Source organism: Pristiophorus japonicus, chromosome 7, assembly GCF_044704955.1.
Source record: "Pristiophorus japonicus isolate sPriJap1 chromosome 7, sPriJap1.hap1, whole genome shotgun sequence".
Lineage (NCBI taxonomy): Eukaryota > Metazoa > Chordata > Chondrichthyes > Pristiophoridae > Pristiophorus > Pristiophorus japonicus.
The window spans coordinates 209822137-209848487 of NC_091983.1; the positions used below are offsets into that span (position 1 = coordinate 209822137).

The 26351-nt window shown below is 44.7% G+C and overlaps 1 protein-coding gene across 1 annotated transcript in view; it reads left to right on the forward strand.

Moving 5' to 3' along the window:
* Positions 1-25076, forward strand: part of mertka (c-mer proto-oncogene tyrosine kinase a) — a 156515-nt gene extending 131439 nt beyond the window's left edge. The window contains exons 12-19 of the mRNA XM_070885751.1: positions 3714-3809; positions 5139-5219; positions 7689-7781; positions 10060-10181; positions 11322-11431; positions 12189-12348; positions 21137-21273; positions 22341-25076. Of these exons, the coding sequence (XP_070741852.1) occupies positions 3714-3809; positions 5139-5219; positions 7689-7781; positions 10060-10181; positions 11322-11431; positions 12189-12348; positions 21137-21273; positions 22341-22794 (1253 nt within the window). The 3' untranslated portion in view covers positions 22795-25076. The remainder of the gene's footprint in view (positions 1-3713; positions 3810-5138; positions 5220-7688; positions 7782-10059; positions 10182-11321; positions 11432-12188; positions 12349-21136; positions 21274-22340) is intronic.
* The last annotated feature ends 1275 nt before the right edge of the window (positions 25077-26351 follow it).

Here is a 26351-nt window from a genome sequence, read left to right on the forward strand (position 1 = left end):
CAACATCCCCAGCATTGAAGCACTGACCACACTTGATCAGCTCCGGTGGGCAGGCCACATAGTTCGCATGCCAGACGCGAGACTCCCAAAGCAAGCGCTGTACTCTGAACTCGTCCACGGCAAACAAGCCAAAGGCGGGCAGAGGAAACGTTGCAAGGATACCCTCAAAGCCTCCCTGATAAAGTGAAACATCCCCAATGGGAGTCCCTGGCCAGAGACGGCCCTAAGTGGAGGAAGTGCATTCGGAAGGGCGCTGAGCTCATCGAGTGTCGTTGCCGAGAGCATGCAGAATTCAAGCGCAGGCAGCAGAAGGAGCATGCGTCAAACCAGGCTCCCTGCCCACCCTTTCCCCCAACGACACTCTGTCCCACCTGTGACAGAAACTGTGGTTCTCGTATTGGACTGTACAGCCACCTGAGAACCCATGCTAAGAGTGGAAGCAAGTCTTCCTCGATTCCTAGGGACTGCCTATGATGATGATCAGGGTAACGCAGTGGTATATTTGAAACTTTTTTTTTAAATCAGAAAACCAAGTAGTACAATATAAAACCCACACTGTCAGAACTTCTAAAAGGGATGTTGATGCATGAGTCAGATGGCAAGCAGGAGATAAGACTAGACTAGGTGGCTCATGTGGATAAAGGAACACCTGCACAGAAACGATGGGCAGAATGATTTGTTTCTGTGCTGTAACATTATGCGATTAGAATCATAGAATGGTTACAGCACAGAAGGAGGCCATTTGGCCCATTGAGCCTGTGCTGGCTCTCTGCAAGAGCACTTCAATTCGTCCCATTCCCCCACCCTTTCCCTGTAGTGTTGCATAGTTTTTTTCCTTCAGGTACTTGTCCAATTCCCCTTTGAAAGCCGCGATTGAATCTGCCTCCACCACCCTTTCAGGCAGTGCATTCCAGATCCGAACCACTCACTCCGTAAAAACGTTTTTCCTCATGTCGTCTTTGGTTCTTCTGCCAATCACCTTTATTCTGTGTCCTCTGGTTCTCGACCCTTCCGTCAATGAGAACAGTTTCTCACTATCTACTCTGTCGAGACCCCTCATGAATTTGAACATCTCGATCAGATCTCCTTTCAACCTTCTCTGCTTTAAGGAGAACAATCCCAGCTTCTCCAGTCTATCCATATTACTGAAATTCCTCATTGCTGGAATCATTATTGTAAATCTTTTCTGCACCCTCTCTAAGGTCTTTACATCCTTCCTAAAGTGCGGTGCCCAGAATTGGACACAATACTCCAGTTGAGGGCAAACCAGTGTTTTATAACTTCCTTGCTTTTGTACTATGCTTCTATTTATGAAGCCAAGTATCCTGTATGCTTTTTTTTTAAACTGCTTTCTTAACCTGCCCTGGCACCTTCAACAATTTGTGCACATTTTCCCCTCAGGTCTTTCCGTTCATGCACCCCTTTAGAATTGCACCATTTAATTCATCTTGTCTCGCCTCGTTCTTCCTACCAAAAGGTATCATTTCTCACTTTTCTGTGTTAAATTTCATCTGCCATGTGTCCACCAGCCTGTCTATGTCCTCTTGAAGTCTATCACTATCCTCCTCTGTTCACTATACTTCCAAGTTTTGTGTTACCTGCAAATTTTGAAATGATGCCCTGTACACCCAAGTCTAAGTCATTAATATACATCTTGAAAAGCAGTGGTCCCAGTACCGACCCCTGGGGAACACCGCTGTATATCTTCCTCCAGTCCGCTACTCTCTCTCTCTTTCCTGTGATTTAGCCAATTTTGTATCCATGCTGCCTTTTATTCCATGGACTTCAACTTTGCTGGCAAGCCTATTATGTGGCACTTTATCAAATGTCCTTGGAAGTCTATGTACACCACGTCAGCCACATTGCCCTCATCAACCCTCTCTGTTACCTCATCAAACAATTCTATCAAGTTAGTTAAACACTATTTGCCTTTAACAAATCCGTGCTGGCGTTCCTAAATTAATCCACACTTGTCCAAGTGACTGTTAATGTTGTCCCTGAATATCATTTCTAAAAGCTTCCCCACTATAAAGGTTAACCTAATTGCCCTGTAGTTGCTGGGTTTATCCTTGAACCCTTTTTTGACGAGTGTAATATTTGCAATTCTCCATTCCGCTGGCATCACCCCCAAATCGAAGGAGGATTGGAAGATTATGGCCAGTACCTTTGCAATTTCCACCTTAAGTTCCTTCAGCATCCTCGGCTACAACCTGTCCGGTCCTGGTGACTTATCTACTTTAAATACAGCCAGCCATTTTTGTACCTCCTCGTTATCAATTTTTATCCTATCCAATAGCTCAGCTACCTCCTCTTTCACTATGATATTGACAGCATTTTCTTTTGTTAAAGACAGATGCAAAGTACTCCTTTTAATACCTCAGCCATACCCACTGCTTCTATGCGTACGTCTCCTTTTTGGTCCGTAATTGGCCCCACCCCTCCTTTTACTAGCCCATTTATTATTTATATGCCTACAGACTTTTGTATTCCCTTTCATGTGGGCTGCCAATCTATTTTCATGCTCTCTGTTTGCCTGTTATTTCCTTTTTCATTTCCCCTCTGAACTCTCTCTCTTCAGCCAGGTTCTCACTTGTATTCTCAATCTGTCATATGCCCCTTTTTCTGCTTCATCTTACTCTGTCTCTTTCATCATCCATTGAGCTCTGGCTTTGGTTGCCCTACCTTTTCCTCTTGTGGGAATGTTCCTTGACTGTACCCAAGCCATCTCCTCTTTAATGGCAGTTAGATTACAGTTTTGCCTGCCAATCTTCGATTCCAATTTATCCAGACCGGATCCATTCTCAATGCACTGAAATTGTCCCTCCTCCAATTGAGTATTTTTCCTCTAGATTGCTCCCTGTTCTTTTCCATAGCTAATCTAAACCTTATGATACTATGATCACCATTGCTTAAATGTTCCCCGACTGACATTAGTTCCACTTGCCCCATCACATTCCCCAGAACCAGATCCAGCAATCCTTCCTTGTTGGGCCGGAAACATACTGATCAAGAAAGTTCTGCTGAACACACTTCAGAAATTCTTCCCCCTCTCTGCCCTTTACACTATTATGATCCCAGTCTATATTGGGATAGTTGAAGCCCCCCATTTACTCTATTGTTCTTGCACCTCTCTGTAATTTCCCTGAAAATTTGCTCCTCGATATCCTTCCCACTAGTTGGTGGCCGATAGAATACATCAAGTAATGTAATGGCATCTCTGTTGTTTCTCAACTCGAACCAAATAGTTTCTGTCCTTGACACCTCCGGGACATCCTCTCTCCAGCACTGTAATATTCTCCTTAATTAACATTGCCACACCTACCTCCTTTTTTCCTTCCCTATCTTTCTTGAACACCTTGTATCCAGGAATATTTAGTACCCAATCCTGCCCTTTTTTGAGCCAGGATTCCATTATCACCACATCGTATTCCCATGTGGCTATTTGTGCCTGCCACTCACCAACCTTATTTACCACGCTTCATGCATTTTCACACATACACTGTAAACCAGTCTTGCACCTTTGTGTATTCTCTCTTCATCTGACTCCTTCTGATACCTTACTATTTCTTACTCGAGTGCTATCTGTCTCTCTCAAACCTTAGTGCACTTTGTTTCTCCTTTCAATTGCTACATCCCTGTGCCCATCGCCCAGCCAAAATAGCTTAAACTAATTGGATGAACTGATTTTAATTCTGCAGTATTTCTTCTCACAGTGGATAATTTGGGAATCCGTGAGGAGCTGAAAGCGAAGCTGCAGGACGTAATGACTGACCGGAATCTATTAACACTGGGCAAAGTTCTGGGAGAAGGTAAAGACAATGGAAGCATGCAAAGCTGTTCCCTCTCCTCCCCCCGCCCATAAATGGTATGTGAACCTATGTGAGAGAGCAGCAGTTCACATTAAGATCTGGGTTCTTCTTCGCCCCCCCCCCCCCGCCACTGCTAGAGTTCCAGATGTTTCCCTGTGCATTTGACTTCTATCTTATCATCATTCTTCTGTTTTGTGCTAGAAATAAACCATATAGTCAGCTTCGCAACAAAGAACATTGTGTGTAACTCACTCTGAGACTGTTGCGATGTTACATCAACCACTGTTGCTATTCTTGTACTCCCTGTGATATTAATGTCAGGTTAACACTTTGAATAATTAAATCGACCGTACCAAACTGGAGAGGGGGGCTTTGAACAACTTGTTAAAAGATTAGCTGAAGTGAAAGAATCAGTATTAGCTTTCTATTCCCTTTTGATTAAAAACCAAATCATTCTCCTATTTTTTTTTTTAAATCTGTAAGAAACCCACCCTGGATATTATAATTGATTAGGCTGAAAAATTAGGAAAATGATGCATAGTATGATTGCACAAGGCTGAAAGCTGCAAGATGGAGTGTATCTAATTTACAACAGCGATAATGAATATTAGTAATTGTTGGAAAGGTGGTAATAGGGAGGGCTTGATTACTTCATCTGTTCTGCAAGTGTGCTTAAATATTCCAATTTTAAAGCAATTTAGTGTAGGCTAAGACATGTACAAACTATACCACGAGTTTGGAATTGGAAAGGGCAAGTCTACCAAAAAGCAGAACCAGTGAGCTCTTGGGATGTGTCATGTTGTTGGAGCAGAGTCAAAGGACCATTATTCTTCCACTAGGGGTGCCTGAACCCGAGCTGAAGAGTTTCTTTTAAAAAATGTTGTATCCACAGAATTGACATCCTTAACCTTGATTGGGGCAAAATTCACCAATGAATTAGTGTGCGGGGGTGGGAGGGAATATTGCCGAATGTCATTCTACTGAGAGCCCTTGCAGCTGTCAGAGAGCGCCGACTTTTATTCTGTCAGTTCGGGCCAATGTCCAAACCCAGATCGTAGAGGTCATAGAACAGTTCTGACCCATGTCATCCTACCAGTCAGTCTGTGAATTTGTACAGGTGGTCACGCACAGATCTGAAACTCACTTTAAGTAGCTGATAATATAAGCTGAGCTTCAATAAACAGGGCAGAAAAGGCCTATTTCACACACTGGAGTTTATTTTACTCCGTTCGCTAATGTTAGCAAAAAAAAAAGTCAACGCGAGTTCTTTTAAATTCTGTATGTGGAAACCAGCTGTTAATTGATCTTTTATATTCCATTTTTCTACAGGGGAGTTTGGCTCTGTAATGGAGGGCCACGTTAAACAGGCTGATGGCACCAGTCAGAAAGTAGCTGTTAAAACCATGAAATGTAAGAACATCTCTGATGCAGTAACTAATAGAAAATAAAGAATTTGCATCTATATATAATGCCTGTAACATCAACCAAGGTTGGAATTTTCCCATCAAAAAATGAATGGGTTTCCAGCGTGGGGACAGTTAAGTTGTTAAAAATGTGACTCCCAATCTGATCCCGCTTCCAACCCGCCCACTTCCAGTCTCTGCAGAGGCGGGATGGGGTTGGGCAACCAAACCGTGCCAGGGGGAGCATTACCTCAATTTAAATATTGTCATGAGGCTGGAAACCTCTATTTCCCCCCCCCCAGCCCCCATTTTGTGTTTAACTGCCTGTGGACAGGTTTCACACAATTCGTGAACCCCGTCCCCTGCTGATCCTCTCTTTTCCCCCCCCTCCCCCCAAATTAGACTCTGCCGGTAAAGTCGGCAGGGCCTGTGGGAAACCCGGCCTCCCGGGTTTCCATCCTGCTAAGAATACTTCGTCCCCGCTCCCAACCCATCTCCCTGAAGACAATTCCAGCCCAAGTGTCCCAAGAGGGGGGAAAACACGGAATGAACACCAAACCATGTTAGGACAGTTAAGAGAGGGGACCAAAAGCTTGGTGAAAAAGATGATTTTGAGAAGGCGACGAGAGGTGGTGGTATTTGGGGATTAACTTTTAGAAAGTGGCTCAAATTAGCTGATGGGGTGAAGCAAGGTTAGGAACATGGGAATTACTAGATGATAAAGGACCCAGGTCCATCTAGTTTTCATTCCACCAATCCTGTTAGTCATATGACACAACAATAATGGAGTTGTTGACCGATCATAGCAGTCAAACCCTATCAAATAGCCTACAAAACTAGCAGACATGAGGTGTGAAAAAAACCATTGCTGGAGAGCTTTGGGATCGATGAAGCTTAGAGTCAGAGGACTGAAGGGTCTGGGAGCTTAAGGTAAGGCTTGAGAAAGTTGCAAAGCTAGGTTAGAGCAAAGTGCATTTAAGATTTCAAGATGAGGATATGGATTTTTAATTCAATAAATTGGGGACAGAAAGCTAGCTTAGTTCAGCAAGGAAGAGGTTGTTGGGTGAGTGGGATTTGGTGTGGGACAGGGTATGGGCAGCTGAGTTTTGTGGGAGGAGGATGAGAGACCAGCAAGAAGTTCATTAGACAAGTGGATTTTAGAGGTGACAAAAGCATGGATGAGTTTAGGCCCGGTTGAGGGTGTGGTGGGGATACCTGCTGACGATATTGCAGAGATGGAAGTTGGCAGTCTTGGTGATGTGGAGGATTATGGGATTTGAAACATAGCGATGGGTGAAAACAACACACCAAGATTTTGTACAGCCTGAGCGAGTGGCTGGAGAGGAAGATTTAATCAGCAACAAGGAAGTGACATTCATGGCAAGAGGCAAAAGCTAAGGCTTTAGTCTTCACATTGTTCAGTTGAAGGAAATTTACATTCATCTGTACCAGTGTGACAGCACAGAAGTGGTCACAGGGATCAAGGAAATGGTAGAGAGCCAGAGTGTGATGATGTCAGCACCCCCATGAAAATTGACCCTATGTCTGTGCATGTTACTCTGGGTCCACATGTCAATTTGGAAGAGAAGAGAGTCAATGGTAGATGCTTAAGGAATTCTGGAGCGGAGTGTGCAAGGTGGGAAGCGAAGCCATTGCTGGAGATACACTGGCTGTATTGGGATAGGTAGGAGTGGAACCATGCAACAGCAGTCCTACACAGCTGAACGACCGAGGAGATGCCATGAGAAGGATTGCATAGTCGACTGTTGAACACTGCAGAGGACAAAGATGGATAATGCGCTTGGCCGCAATCGGAGGACTTTTCCAGGGCAGTCTTGGTGCTGTGAGCTGGGTTGAAAATGGGCAGAAAACAGACTGATCGGATTTGAACAGGAGTTTAGTGGGAAATGGACGCAGAGCTGGGAAGCAATGAAATGTTCAAGGACCTTAGAGGCAGGCAGCTCTGCATGGTTATGTCAATCTTAAAGCTGATGAAAGCCATACTTTATCTTGTTTCTCAATGTTATAAAGCACTTTTAAGTTCAATAAAGTACAGCGGTCACTGTTGCTATGCAGGTGACCGCAGCAGCTATTTTGTGCACAGTGAGGTCCTACAAAATACAAAGTGATGAATGACCAGCTAGTCTGTCTTTGGCACTGTCATTGCGGGTGGAATGTTGGCTCAGACACTGGGAGCACTCCCTGCTCTTCAATGTCTGGATAATTTAACAAACAGGCAGAACCTAAGTTTAATATCTCATCTAAGGGATGACCCTTCTAACAGTATTCCCCTGGTATTGTAACTCGGAGATGAGAATACTATTGACTGAGCCCAGATAAATCTTTAGTTTTTTTTTATTGTTCGACACATTGAACCCAGTCCATGTATTTTATTGTTCTGACAGTAGCATTGTGACTCTTCTGAAAGCGAAATGATACTTGTCTTTGGAAATATAATCACCCCTTTTTGTTCTAGTGGATGATTTCTCACAAAGGGAGATTGAAGAGTTCCTGAGCGAAGCAGCTTGCATGAAGGATTTTGATCATCCAAATGTCATTAAACTATTAGGTATGGCATATATTTCTTCAATGCATATCCCTGTCGTGTAATCTTCACATAATGTACATGGTTGTAAATCAGGTTGTAGTAAAAGGGCGGGGGATTAAATGGATTTATGGGAGGAAGGTCTCACCAATAAAGTTGCTGGAGCTCTGAGAAAGTGACACACCTTGTTGACAACAGAATGTAAACAGATGTGATGTATTTAGATTTCAGCAAGGAATTTGATACCATCCTCTCCAAGCAATTAGTTCATGCAATAAGAATATAAGAAATAGGAGCAGGAGTAGACCATATATCCCTTTGAGCCTGCTCCGCCATTCAATAAGATCGTGGCTAATCTACCTCAACTTCACTTTCCCGCCTTATCCCCATATCCAAAAAGTTAGTGATCTCTGTCTTGAATATATTTAATGACTGAGCATCCACAGCCCTCTCGGGTAGAGAATTCCTAAGATTCACAGCTCTCTGAGTGAGGAAATTCCTCGTCATAAGAATGCAAGAACAAAAGAATTAGGAGCAGGAATAGTCCACACAACTCCTCGTGCCCGCTCTGCCATTCAATGAGATCATGGCTGATCTTCTACCTCAACTCCACCTTCCCACATTATCCCCATATCATTTGATTCCTTTAGTATTCAAAAATCTATTGATCTTAGCCTGAAATATACTCAACGGCCGAGCATCCACAGCCCTCTGGGGTAGAGAATTCCAAAGATTCACCACTCTGAGTGAAGACATTTCTCGTCATCTCAATCCTAAATGTCAATCTCCTTATTCTGAGACTGTGACCTCTAGTTCTTGACTCCCCAGCCAGGGGAAACATCCTCCCTGCATCTACCCTGTCAAGCTTCTTAAGAATTTTATATGTTTCAATGAGTTCATCCCTCATTCTCCTAAACTCTAGGAAATATAGGCCTAGACTACTCAATCTCTCCTCATACAACAATCCGCTCATCCAAGGAATCAATCTAGTAAATCTTTGTTGCACCCCCTCTAAGGCAAGTATATCCTTCCTTGGGTAAGTAGACCAAAACTGTGCACAGACTCTCGGTGTGGTCTCACCAGGGCCCTTTGGTCCCGACCTGCGAGGGAACATCTGCGGCAGGTTGGGGCCTTAAAGGAAGCATACCACTCCGGGGAGCAGCGCGAGCTGGTGCAGGAGGGCGACGGCAGTGAAGTGGGCAACTGGATTAGATGTCACCATAACCCAGATCGGTAATTGGAACGTGGGCAGGTACAGCAGGAGCGGCGAGAGATCATGGAGCTACGTGATCGGGGCCCAGGAGAGGCGTGAGTTCGGGGCCCAGAAGAGGCGAGGGCACAGGGGCAGCACAGGCCAGCCCACACTAGGACCGTACAGCAGAGCAGGTCTCCAGTCATCTTGGTAATCCTTGCCACTAGAACAAGACCAAGACTCTGTCAAGCCGGTGTGGTGACTGGTGTGCAATGGCCACCACACATTAAAAAATGTATGCACAGGCATCTTCCGCCCTTCAATATACGGTTCAGGACCTGAAATATTAGGTCATTGAAACATTGTGAACTCATCGAACTCATCCCTTTTTGGCATGGAAGCAAGTCATCCTCGATTCGAGGGACCGTCTAAGAAGAAGCTATAATTGTAGTAAGACTTTTTTACTCTTGTATTCCAATCCCTTTGTAATAAAGGCTAACATACCATTTGCCCTCCTAACTGCTTGCTGTACCTGCATGCTCACACTCAGTGATTCACAGAGGGGGTAAGCTTCTACGCTGGATTGGAAATTGGCTAATAAACATCGCAACAACATTAATGAAACAGATTCTGGTCATTATCTCATTGCTGTTTGTGGAAATTTGCTGTGCATATATTGGCTGATGCATATCCTACATTACAACAGTGACTACACTTCCAAAGTACTTCATTGGCTATAAAACACTTTGGGACATCCTGAGGTTGTGAAAGGTGCTATATAAATGCAAATTGTTTCTTTATTATCCGAGATTGGATGGAATCCTTGATGGTTGAAATTGTTCTGCTGTCTTATACAGTTGGCCTTTCCTTATAATCCGTTGTAATTTTGGTAAACACTTGAATTAAATTACCCTTTCAACCGTAGACTGTGTCAATTATCTGCAAAGCTTTTGCAGAAATATGTGGAGGAGAGAAATGCTGGGTTACAGCATCATTAGAGTTTAGTGAACAGGAATTGAGACATGTATAAAATAATTAGGCTAAGGTGGGAGGAAGTGTGTGTGCAATAAATGAGGATCTGTAAGTAGATTTGACTCTGCTTTTATTTAGGTGTGTGCTTGGAGCTGAGCTCCAGGGAACAGATTGCGAAGCCTATGGTCATCCTTCCCTTCATGAAATATGGTGACTTGCACAGCTTTCTACTGCGCTCAAGGATCGAAGAAAATGCTGAAGTAAGTAATATAGAAAAATAATAAGTTGTTGGCTGCTACACTGTTTACATGCAGCTCTTGTGTTAATTAGACCACAGTTATTAGCTGGTTCCTGAATAGGTCCCATTGTGCCACTTGGAAGGCAACGAGAAAGACAATAAATCTCATTTGTGTATTTTCAGAAAGTTGTCTGTGTGCGGATTAAGCTACTGTCTGGGTTTATATATTAAATAAGTTGTGTGAATGGCATGATGAGGAGGATGGATTGTACATGGCCAGTGGAAAGAGCAGGGTTGTTTGGCCTTTTCTTATTCAATGCGCCCTTGTGTTCCACGTGCCAACTAATTATCCTCGCTCATTAATGCATTCCGGAGGAGGCATGGACAAGATGGCACCCAAGAGGCTTTTTGGGTTACACAAGTTATTTCTCCTGGACAGGCCATGGCAATTACGGATTTTTAAAAAACAAATGAAATTTGGATGAAGCAGTTCTTAAATTGTCAGTTCCGAGGGCTGAATGGTCCTGAGTTGCTCCTCTGTGTCTGCCGACGTCCAGTCATGGATCAGCATGGTTGGTTAGAGCTGAAAAGTGAACCATAACGTTGCGGGCAGGGGAGGGGAGATGTGGGGGTGAGGGGGGGTGGTGGGGAGAGAGAGAGAAGCTTCCCCGTTGCTTCAGTTGGTAAAACTGGCTTCCAATTGAGCCGTGGTGACCAGAAGGCTCCATCTTTTAATCACTGAGCTGGCTTATTTTAGCTGGGGTAGCACTACAATTTGCTTCAACACTCCCTAGTTATGGAAGTGGGAAATCGGGCAGGATTTTCCCCTCCCAGTCACCGTCCAGTGATTTTTCACCCCTACCGCTGGCTGAAGCCACCTGTATCTCGTATGTGTGAACTTTAGGTGAGGAAAGGATTGGGCCCAGCCCTGATGCCCCTGCAGTCGAATAGCCTGTTGGTACTCACTGTGGATGATTGTACAAGACAAATGGCCAAGTGGGTGAGGTAGTGGCGGTGATTGGGGGCAACTGTACCCCAGCATGAGTTAGCACCTTTAGGACAGGCAGACTGAAATTGGAAGAGGAGAAAGAAAAGGAGGCGTGGGGTGGGAGCTAATGCTCTTCATTCTAATAAACCATTTGCTGTAACACTTGTTTTCCAGTATTTTCCACTGCAGACGTTGCTGAAGTTCATGATCGACATCGCTTGTGGGATGGAATACCTCAGTAACCGGAATTTCCTGCACCGGGATCTGGCAGCCAGAAACTGCATGTGAGTGATGTTTCTATATATATATGTTTACAAAATCTAGGCTCACGGAACAGTTTTTATTTCTGTCTCATTCATTGTGTTTTTTTTAAACCTCCACGTTCTATGCAAAAACCTGGGTGGGGTTCGGCAGGACTCAAAGTAACTTCTGGTGTTTCTCAAATTATTCCAGTTTTTTGCCTTGGATCTTAAAAGCTTTAAACCCTCTCCAAATTCTTCTCGAGGTCCTGAATTCTGTCACATGATTATCTTTGCTTATTAAAGCATGTTGCTTTTATTCCAATATCCCTGTGCAGTTGCTGTTGCATTCCTGATAATCACACCACTTTTGTAGCATGGGGCTGTCCTTTAACTGAACTTGTTTATGTAAGCATTAGTACACATCCACATGTGTTGCCACAAAGGTGCTTTCAAGCAATGCATTATATAAAGAACCTCTTTTAGCTGTACAAAACAAAACCCAGTAAACCTGATAACTGACTGAGGGAGGCTTCAGTATTAGTTACTCGAGATTTATTCCTTTTCTTACCTCCTGTTTCCTTTCTCCCATTTTCTAAATTTCCTTCCGTCCAGGAATGTGGTAATCTGACTATTCTCTATATTGCTGCTTTATGGCTGTTTGTTAGGAATTCTTTGAGCGTGGCCCTGGCTGACTTGTCCCCACTCTATTCCCTCGGGCTTTATATCCGGCACAAGCCAGTTGTTGTTCCGGGCATTTCATAATACAAAAATGTAAACGGTTTATGTTATGGTTCAACAGGTTACGTACTGATATGACGGTCTGTGTGGCTGACTTCGGCTTATCCAAGAAGATCTACAGCGGGGACTATTACAGACAGGGTCGGATTGCTAAGATGCCAGTAAAATGGATTGCTCTCGAAAGTCTTGCTGATCGTGTTTTCACAGTTAAAAGTGATGTGGTATGTTTAAATATACTCCCGCATCGATACCGCTGGTGCCCCTCGAGGATCTATCCTTGGGGCCCCCTCTTATTTCTCATCTACATGCTGTCCCTTGGCAACATCATCCGAAAACCGCATGTATGCTAACGACACCCAGCTCTATCTCACCACCACCTTCTCTTGACCTCTCCACTGTCTCTAAACTGTCAGAGGAGAAACGTCTTCACTCAGAGGGTTGTTAACCTGTGGAAATGCAGAAAAGTGCAAAGTGATATCTTTTGGTAGGAAGAACATGGAGAGGCAATATAAAGTAAAGGTTATATTTCTAAAGGGGATGCATGAACAGAGACCTGGTGATATATGTGCACAAATTGTTGAAAGTGGCAGGGCAGTTTGAGAAACTGTTTAAAAAAGCATACATGATACTGGGCTTCATAAATAGAGGTATAGAGTACAAAAGCAAGGAAGTTGTGACGAACCTTTATAAAACACTGGTTCGGCCTCAATTGGAGTACTGTGTCCAATTCTGGGCACCGCACTTTAGGAAAGATGGCGAGGGTGCAGAAAAAATTTACAAGAATGGTTCCAGGGATGAGGGACTTCAGTTACGTGGGTAGACTGGAGAAGTTGGGGTTGTTCTTAGAGCAGAGAAGATTGCGAAGAGATCTGATCGAGTTGTTCAAAATCATGAGGGGTGGAGACAGAATAGATAGGGAGAGAAACTGTTCCCATTGGCGGAAGGGCCCAGAACCAGAGGACACAGGTTCAAGGTGATTGGCAGAAGAACCAAAGGCAACATGAGGGGAAACTTTTTTACACAGCGAGTGGTTAGGATCTGGAATGCCCTGCCTGAAAGGATGGTGGAGGCAGATTCAGTTGTGGCTTCCAAAAGGGAATTGGATAAATACCTGAAGGAAAAAAAAATGCAGGGCTACGGGGAAAGGGTGGGGGAGTGGGACTAGCTGAGGTACTCTTGCAGAGAGTTTGCAGAGAGGCTCGACGTGCCTCCTTCTGTGCTGTATCCAATCTATGATTGCTCTGGTGTTTTGCAATCCTGTACTCGGTGGAAACTTTAGCTCATCCAAATTCTGCTGCCCGTATTCTGTATCACATCGATTCCTGCTCAGCCCTCGCACACGTGCTCACCGACCTACATTGGCTCCTGCTGCCCCAAAGCCTCCAATTTAAAATTCTCATCCTTCATATTTTTGCCCCCACCCTATTGCTAACTTCCTTGGACCCTCTCTTTTCGCCCCCACCCCACTGACACTGACTCTGGCCACTAGTGCATCCGCTCCCCCCATCATCCCACTATTGGCAGCACGTCCTCTGCCACTTAGATCCCACACTTTGGAATTCGCTCCTGAACGCCTCTCCTCCTCCTCTGTTGAGACACTCCTTAAAATCCACCTCTGTCCAAGCTTTTGGTCACTCGCCTAATCGCTCCTTCTTTGACTCACTGTCTGTTTTGTATTTTAATTTTTGTCTCGTGCCTTGGGGAAGTGCCTTGGGACTTTCTTCTACATTACAAACAATATATAAATTCAAGATGTTGTTGAGTAAAGAAAGTTAAGCAGACAAGTGAACACACGGTGTTCTTGTGCACCTCCTGTGGACAGGATCACTGTGATCTTGTGTTTGGGTTGGGGAGTGAGGGACAGTGTGGGAAACTTAGAAAAACTGAAGCAAATGTTTATTTTATGCGCGGGTCTGAATGACCTTGGAATGATTTCAAGGCAGTATTTTCATTGAAGGGTCAGATTACATCTTACACTACAAGTGGCATGTATTCTGACCGAGATTAGATTGTTGCTTTGATGTCACTTTGTGGTCATTTTAAAACCTATTGCTCTGTTGTTTTTAATTTGAAGTTGGGGTTTATGTACTGAACTTTGAACTTTTGGATTTCCATCCTACCCGATCTCGCAAACAGCAAAATAAGCGATGCAAGTCACCAGATCACATCTGTCTCTCTGCAATCCTCCTCATCGCAATGTTTCTAACTGACTCTAAAATGACCATTCCACATGTTGTGTTGAGCAGAACTTCTTAATGAGAAATCCTAAATGTGTCTTTCGTCAGTTTGCACCTGTGCCTTTTTGTCCTATGATACTGTACGATCCTACTGTAATTCCTGTATTGGACTGTTCAGTAACCTAAGAACTCACTTTAAGTGGAAGCAAGTCTTCCTCGATTTCGAGGGACTGCCTATGATGATGATGATTATTTAATTTGCAGTCGTGCTCCGGCTTTCACCAGGCATTGCCAGACACTTACACTTTCAGACTCCACTGCAGTCTCAATCCTCATCACCTTTACCAGCCTTTGTTCATTGTAAACCATTGCAGCTCATATTTCAAAAACAGAGGATGTGCCTGCAGTGAAAGCGAAGCCCTCTGCTGGTTCCAATCCAGGTAGCCCTGTCCCGGATTGGTACAAGGAGTTCATCACCGATGCTGATGCAGAAATATTGCAGCATTTTGGGAAAATGTTCCTTTTGTTTGAAATTCTATACATGTCTGAAGCAATTGGACAACAAGTGTGAGTTGACAGTACTCCATTTAAAAATGTGTTTTTTTTCTTGAGTTTTTGAGGAAGGCAGAAATTAATTGTGATTTATGTTTTAATTCTACTGCATTTTTCCTTAACTGTAAAATTCTGTTATAGCCCATTCTGACTTTGCACAGCTCCCAAAAGTTGGAGGCAAAATAGTGTGACGTGGTGCACTTAGCAGTGAAAGAACTAAATTGATCCTTAAGTTCTAACTACAGTGATCCATTCTGATCGGTGATGGGGGGCACTGTAGAATTTTGAAATGTAACTACTGAATTTTATATTATCTCCGAATGTACAGTTTTGGATGAGCAGAAATTTTCTCCAATTAAATATTGGGAAGACCGAAGCCATTGTTTTCGGTCACTGCCATAAACTCCGTTCCCGAGCCACTGACTGCATCCCTCTCCCCAACTTCTATCTGAGGCTGAACCAATCTTGGTATCATATTTGACCTTGAAATTAGCTCTCGACTACATATCCGCAGTATAACTAAGACCGCCTATGTTCCACTTCCGTAACATTGCCTGTCTCTGCCCTTGACTCAGCTCATCCGCTGCTGAAGCCCTCATCCATGCCTTTGTTACCTCTACACTTGACTATTTCAAAGCACTCCTGGCTGGCCTACCCTACGTAAACTAGAGGTGATCCAAAACTCGGCAGACTGTGTCATAACTCGCACCAAGTCCTGCTCACCCATCACCCCTGTAATCGCTGACCTACATTGGCTTCCGGTTAAGTAACGCCTCGATTTCAAAATTCTCATCCTTGTTTTCAAATCCCTCCATGGCTTCCCCCTCACCCCTCCCTATCTCTGTAATCTCCACCAGCCCCACAACCCCCCGAGATGTCTGCGCTGCTCTAATTCTGCCCTCTTGAGCATCCCTGATTATAATCGCTCAACCATTGGTGGCCGTGTCTTCTGTTGCCTGAAAACAAAGTGAGAGCCTGAAAACATTTTGGCAAGGAAAACCTAAAGATGTTTTAGAACTACATTAATAGCAAGAGGATAACTAAAGAAAGAGTAGGGCCCGACCTGCGAGGACCATCAGCAGCAGGTCGGGACTTTAAAGGAGGAGCAGATTCAAGATATAGTGCATGCTGATGCAGGAGAGCGACGGCTGTTAAAGTGGGCAACTGGATTGGACATCACCAAAATCCAAGTCGCTGATTGGAGCGCGGGCAGGTACATCGGGAGCGGGCAAGAGATCATGGAGCGATGTGATCGGTGCCCAGCAGAGGCGAGGGCCCAGGGGCAACACGGGACAGTCCACACTGCGGTATGTGTGCGCACTAGGTCCGTGCAGCAGAGCAGGTCTCCTCGTCTTGGGTAATCCTTGCCACTGGACCAAGACTTAGCTCTGTCAAGCCCATGTGGTGACTGGTGTGTAACGGCCACCACATGTTAAAAGAACCCACGCACAGGCATCTTCCATCCTTCAACATGTAGTTCGGGACCTGGAATATTAGGTCCTTCATTGTGAACTCATCCCTTCTTAGCATGGAAGCAAGTCGTCCTCGATACAATGCACTGCCTATGATGATGATGATATTTCTGGTTGGAATCCACTCTCTCCAAACACACTGCACTCGGGCTGGACTGTTTCCAATGCATACTGAAATGTTATAAAGGAGGTGAGAATGGGGAATAATGAAGCATGTAACTGGAGTGCCTGGGAGGGGAGTGGGTTATTATAAGGCTGCAGAAAGTGACATTGCTATTCCTGGCCAGACTAGATATGATTGACTGGTAAATTACCCAATCACACCTAGAGACTACACTACTGGAAGTGACTGGGATGCAATTTACACACATTTGTATTGTGTAACCATTTCCCACTCACTGCGTTTTGTTGGAGAAATCACCCTGCTTTCATCAGAAGTTGCTGTACTTTCGGTCATGGGTTTTGTCTACTGCAGTTGGAGGAGACTCTGGGAACAATAGCATTAACGGTAATGTTACTGGACTAGTAGTCCAGAGGCGTGAGTTCAAATCCCACTCCGGCAGCTGGGGAATTGAAATTCAGTTAATTAAATAAATCTGGAATAAAAAGTTAGTTTCAGTAAACTATTGGAACTATGAAACCTATGAACCATGAAACTATGGATTGTCTGAAAAACCCAACTGGTTCACTAATGTCCTTTTAGGGAAGGAAATCTGCCGTCGTTAACTGGTCTGGCCTATATGTGACTCCAGACTCACAGCAATGCGGTTGACTCTTAACCGCCCTCTGAAATGGCCTAGCCACTCAGTTGTAACAAACTGCTACGAGAAACAATAAAAATTATAAAAACCGGACAAACCACCCGGCACCGGCTATGGACATGACAACGGCACACCCAGCCCAGTCGACCCTGCAAAGTCCTCCTCACTAACATCTGGGGGCTTGTGCCTAAATGGAGAGAGCTGTCCCACAGATTAGTCAAGGAACAGCCTGACATAGTCATACACTCAGAATCATATCTTTCAGCCAATGTCGCAGACTCCTCCATCACCATCCCTGGGTATGTCCTGTCCCAACGGCAGGGTGGACCCACCAGGGATGGGAGCACAGTAGTCGGGAGGGAGTGGCCCTGGGAGTCCTCAACATTGACTCCGGACCTCATGAGGTCTGATAGATTCAGGTTGAGTGTGGGCATGGCAACCTCCTGCTGATTACCACCTACTGCCCTCCCTCAGCTGATGAACCAGTACTCCTCCATGTTGAACACCACTTGGAAGAAGCACTGAGAGTAGCAAGGGCACAGAAAGTACTCTGGGTGGGGGGCGTCAATATCCATCACCAAGAGTGGCTCGGTAGCACCACAACTGACTGAGCTGGTCGAGTCCTGAAAGACATAGCTGCCAGACTGGGCTTGCAGCAGGTGGTGAGAGAACCAACACGAGGGAAAAACCTACTTGACCTTGTCCTCACCAATCCACCTCTCGCAGATGAATCTGTCCATGATAGCACTGGTAGCAGTGACCATCGCACAGTCATTGCGGAGAAGTCCCGTCTTCACACTGAGGACACCCTCCATTGTGTTGTGTGGGACTACCACCATGCTAATTGGGATATATTCAGAATCGATCTAGCAGCTCAAAACTGGGCGCTGTAGACCATCAGCAAGCTGATTTGTATTCCACCACAAGTTGTAACCTGGCATTTTCCTCACTCTACCATTACCACCAAGCCAAGGGACCAACCATGGTGCAATGAGGAGTGCAAAAGAGCATATCATTAGCAACACCAGGCGTTCATAAAAATTTAGGTACCAACCTGGGGAAGCTGCAACACAGGACTACATGCATGCTAAGCAGCGGAAGCAGTATGCTATAGATGGGGCTAAGTGAGTCCACAATCAATGGATCAGATCAAAGCTCTGCCACATCCAGACGTGAATGGTGGTAGACCATTAAATTACTAACTAGAGGAGGAGGCTCCATGAATATACCCATCCTCAATGAGGGCAGAGCCCAGCCTGTGAGTGCAAAAGACAAAGCTGAAACGTTTGCAACCATCTTCAGCCAGAAGTTCCAAGTGGATGCTCCATATCATTCTCCTCCTGAGGTCCCCAACATCACAGAAGTCAGTCTTCAGCCAATTCGATTCACTCCACATGATATCAAGAAACAGCTGAGTGCACTGGATACAGCAAAGGCTATGGGCCCCGACAACATCCCGGCTGTTGGGCTGAAAACTTGTGCTCCAGAAGTAACCGCACCTCTAGCCAAGCTGTTCCAGTACAGCTACATACTGGCATCTATCCGACAATGTGGAAAATTGCCCAGGTATGTCCTGTCCACAAAAAGCAGGACAAATCCAATCCATCCAATTATCGCCTCATCAGTCTACTCTCAATCATCATCAGCAAAGTGATGGAAGGTGTTGTTAACAGTGCTATCGAGCGTCACTTACTCACCAATAACCTACTCACCGATCCCCAGTTTGGGTTCCGCCGGGACCACTCTGCTCCAGACCTCATTATAGCCTTGATCGAAACATGGACACGAGCTGAATTCCAGAGATGAGGTGAGAGTGACTGCCCTTGACAGCAAGGCAGCATCGAGGAGCCCTAGTAGAACAAAAATTGGGGAAGGTAGAGGGGGGGAAGCTCTCCACTGGCTGGAGTCATACCTAGCACAAAGGAAGATGTTTGTGGTGGTTGGAGGTCAATCATCACAGCCCCAGGACATCACTGCAGGAGCTGTTCAGGGCAGTGTCCTAGGTCCAACCACCTTAAGCTGCTTCATCAATGACCTTCCCTCCATCACAAGGTCAGAAGTGAGGATGTTCGCTGATGACTGCACAGTGTTCAGTGCCATTCGCAACTCCTCAGCTAATGAAGCAGTCCATGTCCACATGCAACAAGACCTGGGCAACATTCCGGTTTGGGCTGATAAGTAGCAAGTAACATTTGCCCCACACAAGTACCAGGCAATCACTATTTCCAACAAGCGAGAGTCTAACCACATTCAACGCCATGACCATTGCCGAATCCCCCACCATCACCATCCTGCGGGTCACCATTGACCAGAAACTTAACTGGACCAGCCACATAAATATTGTGGCAACAAGAGCGGGTCAGAAGCTGGGTATTCTGCGGCGAGTGTCTCACCTCCTGACTCCTCAAAACCTTTCCACCATCTACAAGGCACAAGTCCGGCGTGTGATCAAATAGTCTCCACTTGCCTGGATGAGTGCAGCTCCAACAACACGCAAGAAACTCGACACCATCCAGGACAAAGCAACCCACTTGATTGGCATCCCATCCACCACCTTAAACATTCACTCCCTCCATCACTGGCATACCGTGGGTGCAGTGTGTATCATCTGCAAGATGCACTGCAACAGCTCGGCAAGGCTTCCTCGGCAGCACCTCCCAAACCCACACCCTCTACCACCTGGAAGGACCGGGGTAGCAGGCGCATGGGAACACCACCACTGACAAGTTCCCCTTCAAGTCATACATCATCACACACCTTCCTGACTTGGAAGTATATCATCATTCCTCCCATCGTCGCTGGGTCAAAATCCTGGAACTCCCTCCCTAACAGCACTGTTGGGAGTACCTTCACCACAAGGACTGCAGTGGTTCAAGAAGGTGGCTCACCACCACCTTCTCGAGGGCAATCGGATGGGCAATAAATGCTGGCCTTGCCAACGACGCCCACATCTCATGAACAAATTTTTTTTAAATAGACTCTCTAATTAGACTTTATGTTTTGCTGTTTATTTATAATACATTTGCTGCGAGTGCTGCCATAAGTCCCGCCCCACCTCCAACTCTTTGGCTGGCAAAGTGGTGCCAATAAACACGTCGTTATTACACTGCTATTTCAGTTAGCCAAACACACGGTGGGTGAATCTTGGCGTCTAGCATTCCTCTATCATCATGCATTGTTTCAGCCATGGCTCAGTTGGTAGCACACTCGCCTCTGAGTCAGAAGGTTTTGGCTTCAAGTCCCACTCCAGGGACTTTAGCACAAAAAAATCAAGGCTGACACTCCAGTGCAGTGCTGAGGGAGTGCTGCACTGTCGGAGGTGCCGTCTTTTGGATGAGACATTAAACTGAGGCTCCGTATGTCTTCTACACTATTTCGAAGAAAAATGGGAATTATCCCAGGTGTCCTGGCCAATATTTATCCCTCAATCAACATAACATTAAAACAGTCATTTTCATATTGCTGTTTGTGGGAGCTTGCTTGTGCGCAAATTGGCTGCTGCGTTTCCTATAGTGCAACAGTGACTACACTCCAAAAGTACTTCATTGGCTGTAAAGTGCTTTGAGACGCCCGGTGATCGTGAAAGGCACTATATAAATCCAAGTCTTTTATTTCTGCATTCTGCAGATTTCCAAAAAATGATCATGTGAAGACTGTAGTGATGGCAACAATGCTAAAACACAGGCCAGCGTGAAGGTAATGAACAGTAAGGATGAAAATGGCAATAGGTTCGAACATAAAATGTAAAACTTGTTGAGCACACATACAATTTTTGACAACTTTACCTTTAATTATATAAATACGAGTACATTTCCTGTCACCATGCAGTAATGCATAGCACCATTGTATGATCCTGAAGGTTGAAGAGGCATGTCTTCTGAAAGCTTGACTCGTGTGTTGGAACAAAGAAAACCTGGCTATAGTTCTACTGTTCGTGCCTAGCCAAGAATTGTTTACTTTTTCTGTATTGCTGGAATAATCCATTTTGTAAATGTCGTGAACTTCTGTTAAATAATTGTTTAAATAATTCATTTTGTATGTTTCTAGTGGGCATTTGGAGTTACAATGTGGGAGATAGTTACCCGAGGGATGACACCTTACCCAGGAGTACAGAATCACGAAATTTATGACTATCTGCAAGAGAATCACAGGTTGAAACAGCCTTCAGATTGCCTGGATGAGCTGTGAGTATCCTGCACAACGGTGTCCTGAATTTAGTTTTTTTTAAAGCAATCTAACCTCTAATAAACCTGAGAGTTACGTCAGAATTTTGGTTCACTGAAAGAGTTTGAAGACCTTGACACATTGTGTTGTTCTACTCCTGTTGCCTTCATTATAAAGCACAGTGCAGCCAAAGAGATGGTTTTGAATTTAACTTAATTGAAAGAGATGATGGGTATATTCATTGATCTGGCAATGCCAATAGAAGGCCACACTCAATGTGAGCATTGGTCAGAGATAAGCCTACAACACTGCAGTGCCGATTCGCCAATCACCACATCCTTCCAATGTACCTACCCACGAGGTGAATGGGTTTGGTGAATTCCAATTAGCCATCTTTTTCTATTTTGACGTCATCCAGCAATGTTGCAGCAATCAATGAAAAATCTCAACATTACAACAATTGGCAGCCAATTTGAGAACCACATGGAATGGCATATGAGAAGAGTGACCGACCGGTTAGTTTGTTTTGGTGGTGTTGGTTGAGAGATGAACGTTGACCGGAAAGGCAGTAGAACTTTCACTTTTTTTTCCAATTAAAAGCATCACAGCATCTTTCAGATCCAACTGAACATCTCTTCTGAACAGTGCGGCACTCCGTCAGTAATTCACTGATGTATCAGCCAGGATTATGTGCGCAAGTTCTGGAGCGGGGTTTAAACACACAACAGTTCTGATGCAAAGGCACAAGTACTGAGCCAGCTGATACTTCTGTTAAGAAATCTAGATGAAGAGCAGTGATTCACACTGCAAAACATCCCAAAAACGGAAAAGGAAGGATAAAAAAATTGACACAAATGATAGTGTCGAGGTGATCTACAGCTTGGGCTTTAATGTCCTCTAGGTTGTAGAAGGAAGAGAATGAGGAGAGGAGGAAAAATGTGTAGGATTTATATTATATAGATAATAAAATATAGAGATGGCTCTAAAGCAGTTTGCACCTTTGGACTAACGCCTCCAGGTGTGATTGGATATGGACAAAAATGCTGTTTGGTTAAAATCCTAAGCGATTTTGTCTGTTCATTTACAGGTATGAGATTATGTACTCTTGTTGGCGACTGGATCCTGCAGATAGGCCTACGTTTACAAATTTAAAAGTGCTACTCACCAAAGTTCTAGAGAGTTTGCCTGAAGTTCGAGGCGAAGAAGACATCATCTATGTCAATACAGGTATGCCTGAAGAGCAGAGGCATCTGACTGAATACCCCGAGTTTTCTGATGTGGATTTGTGTGATTCCAACGAGGCAGCATCTTGTAGTCTGGGACCTGCAGAAACTACTGTCACTGTGGAAATTCATGAAGCTATGGGCATGGCAGACAGATATGTCATATCTGGGGTGTCTGAGCAGTTGAACACAGTAGATGTAAAAACACCTTTGTTGCATCATGGAGTTGGCCAAAATAATGGGCCTAGAAGTGAACCCCACACTCCGGATATTCCTTACGCTGATGATTCATCTGACGACTCCGTTATAATGCTATGAAGGATAAAGGACTCCTGAACTTTGATAAATTTGCTTGTTACTGGACAGATCCAAAGTGCTGCCTCTAAAGCTGCCAGGCGCAAATATGCATTCCGACCATTTTAAAACAGGAATCAACAAGTGTTGATACTGTGATGAATTCCACAAGTGCGCTTTTGATCAGTTGTCAGTTAGTCTGAGAGCAATCATTTCACCAGTCCAGTGTTTGGGTCTTGGTGATAAATCAGGGATCATATTGAAAATTTGTATATTTGTACACACTTCCTTTGCAGTTCTGAGGATTTTCAGGGCATTGAAATGATTCACTTTTTATACTTATTAGAGACCTTGCGATACATGAATTACTTTTTACATTCATAACTAACCATGTTTCCACTTGGCTTGATTATGACCATTATTCACATGACCATAGCATAGGTAAAGATGAGGAAGACCATCCAGCCCATCCTGGTTCGTCCTCTCCGAGCAAAATCACAGTTCCCTTCTCCCCCCAACCCCAAGTCACCTCTTAAATGAGGCCAAGGTTTTTGCCTCTGCGCTATCTAGAAGTCAATTCCAAGTGTTTGCTCATTCTTTGTGTGAGGAAGAAATTCCTGATACCAAACTTAAATTTGCTTTTTGCCAGTTTGAACCTGTGCTTTACTGTCGTGGTTTAATTTGAAGTATTGTATGAAAGATCTTAGAAACATAGAAACATAGAAAATAGGTGCAGGAGAAGGCCATTCGGCCCTTCTAGCCTGCACCGCCATTCAATGAGTTCATGGCTGAACATGCAACTTCAAGTACCCCATTCCTGCTTTCTCGCCATACCCCTTGATCCCCCTAGTAGTAAGGACTTCATCTTAAATTCTAGTAAAGTTCTCTCAGTTGATAGCTTGTGCTTTTCATAAATATTATATATTTTTTTAAGAGTAGATTTGCTTTATGTCCCCAGAATGTTCACTGGACCGGTGATCTTCCAATGTCTGCTGCTTTTTAAATAGGTGCACAGGTGACCTTGTATAATTCTGCAAAAAAAACACTCCCAGCAAGCAACTCTCCTTGAATGACAGGATTTTTTTTTTAACCAAACCTCCTGCTTGAAAACCCATTGCTAGACTCAGCAATTTGGAATTGTTGGATATATCCCGATTACCAGCTTAAAGTGAAAGTTTCGGAGGAGTGTTATATCTATGAGAATAATGCTACCCAACCCTGGGAAACCACACATGACTAGGAACGCAGATCTTCTCTCTTAGTGTCATTTCTCAGGGTCAGATGGTTCTTGAACTCATCCAAAACTCTGCTGCCTGTGTCCTAACTTGCACCAAGTCCTGTTCAACCCTGTACTCACTGACCTGCATTGGCTCCTGGTTCAACAACGCCACAATTTTAAAATTCTCATCCTTGTTTTCAAATCCCTCCATGGCCTCGCACCTCCCTGTCTGCAACCTCCTCCAACCCTACAACCCTCCGAGATCTCTGCATTTCTCTAATTCTGGCCTCTTGAACATCCCCGATTTTAATCGCTCCAGTGTGGGCGGCCATACGTTCAGCTGCCGAGGCCCTTAGCTCTGGAAACCCCTCCCTAAACCTCTCCGCCTCTCGACCCCTCTCTCCTTTTAAGACACTCCCCTGAAGCGCCTTGGGATGTTTTACTGTGTTACAGGTGCTATATAAATGCATGTTGTTGTTGAAGTCATGACACGCCCCCACCCCCCTCCCCCCCCCATGTTTACTATAAATCCTTTCCAGAATGCTTTCTGTTGGTCATGTCACAGGACTGGTGTAAATAGGTTCACCCTGCTCCAGGGTATATCTGTTCCAGGAATAAAGTTGACGTTTTTATTAAAACACCAACAAATCTCAGGCATGTATTGTTATCTTCCTCTGTAAAAAGTACCCCCCTCCATCCCAGACTTTCATTCTCCTTTAGGTCATTGTTCTTTGGAAATCTTTTGCATGACAAATGTTGTATTTAACACCAGAGTCTCTGGTCAATCTCATGATGTAGCAGATGTGCTCTAAATTTAGTAACCATTGTCGTAACAATTTTTAATCCTGCTGGTTGCCTGAGATTGTACTATAGACTTTCGCTTGGAACGTGACTTTTATATCATTGTGCATAAGGTGCTGTGCCTTGCACAAGGTTTATTAACGATTGAAAAGTGTTATCTTTATCCATGTTTTTGAATGTGTGTATACAAATCACCAAAGCACATTGGTCAAGATTTTATTTTGTGGTGTCTGCTCACTGCCAATCCAATGTTACGGACATCTTGTAGCACTACAGTGTAAAAAAAAAAATCCCATGCCATTCAGCAAAGTGATGTTTTAGGCTGCTTATAATTTTTCATTTAAGTCTTATACTAGAGAAAGCATTGGTCAATACCTGTAGGAAATCCTTGTCGAGTATTTTTTTTCTCTCCTTCTGCCTTTACCTGATGACATTGATTCCTGCTGTGATCATAGGCAGTCCCTCGAAATTAAGGAAGACTTGGTTCCACTCTAAAAGTGAGTTCTCGGGTGACTGTACAGGCCAATGGGGGAATTACAGTCTCTCTCACAGGTGGGGCAAACGCTCGTTGAAGGAAACGGTGGCTGGGAAGCCTGGTTGGCCGTGCACTCCTTCCGCTGTCTACGCTTGGTTTCTGCATGCTCTCGGCAATGAGACTTGAGGTGCTCAGCGCCCTCCCGGATACTCTTCCTCCACTTTGGGCGGTCTTGGGCCAGGATTCCCAGGTGCCGGTGGGGATGTTATACTTTATCAAGGAGTGGAATTGAACTATAGAATCAATGGGAACCTCTTCAACCTAGGTTGCCTCCAGGTTAAATCCAAGGTCGTCTTATCCTCTGTCATCAAACTACAGTACACGGATGACGCTTGCGTCTGCGCACACTCAGAGGCCGAACTCCAAGCCAGTGTCAGCACCTTCACCGAGGTGTACAAAAGCATGGGCCAGATGCTAAACATCCGTAAGACAAAGGTCCTCTGTCATGTTTGTAACTACAATGTAACACCACTGTTTTACTGTATACACTCAACACAGATGCACACCTTGACCACAGGGGGCAAACTTGTGGGAGACACTCCTTACCTGATCACTCAGGTATATAAAAGGAGGTCCCACGCAGGGTCATCACTTCTGGAGTGCTGTAATAAAGAGTTGTCACCGAGTGGCCTTGTCCCTGGAATGTGCCTCGTGTGGTTTCATGCTGCAGAGTAAGGACTTTACATTGACGACGAGAAACGGGAATTCACGACCCACGAGAATGGCCACCGGTAGAGCAGATGAATGGTACTGTGTTGGGGGAAAACTGGGACGATTTTGTTGAGGCTTCAGCAAAGCTTTGTCATGAAAGACTGGCTGGGGGATGCAGCGGCCGACAAGCGTCGGGCTCATCTTTTGACCAGCTGCGGGCCAACGACTTATGCGCTCATGAAGGACTTACTGGAAACCCGAAAAGACGTCGGACAAAACCTTTGAAGAGCTTAGCAAGTTGATTGGAGAGCACCTCAAGCTGGCGAGCAGCATACACCTGGCTCGACACAGATTCTACACCCACCGACGTCGTGA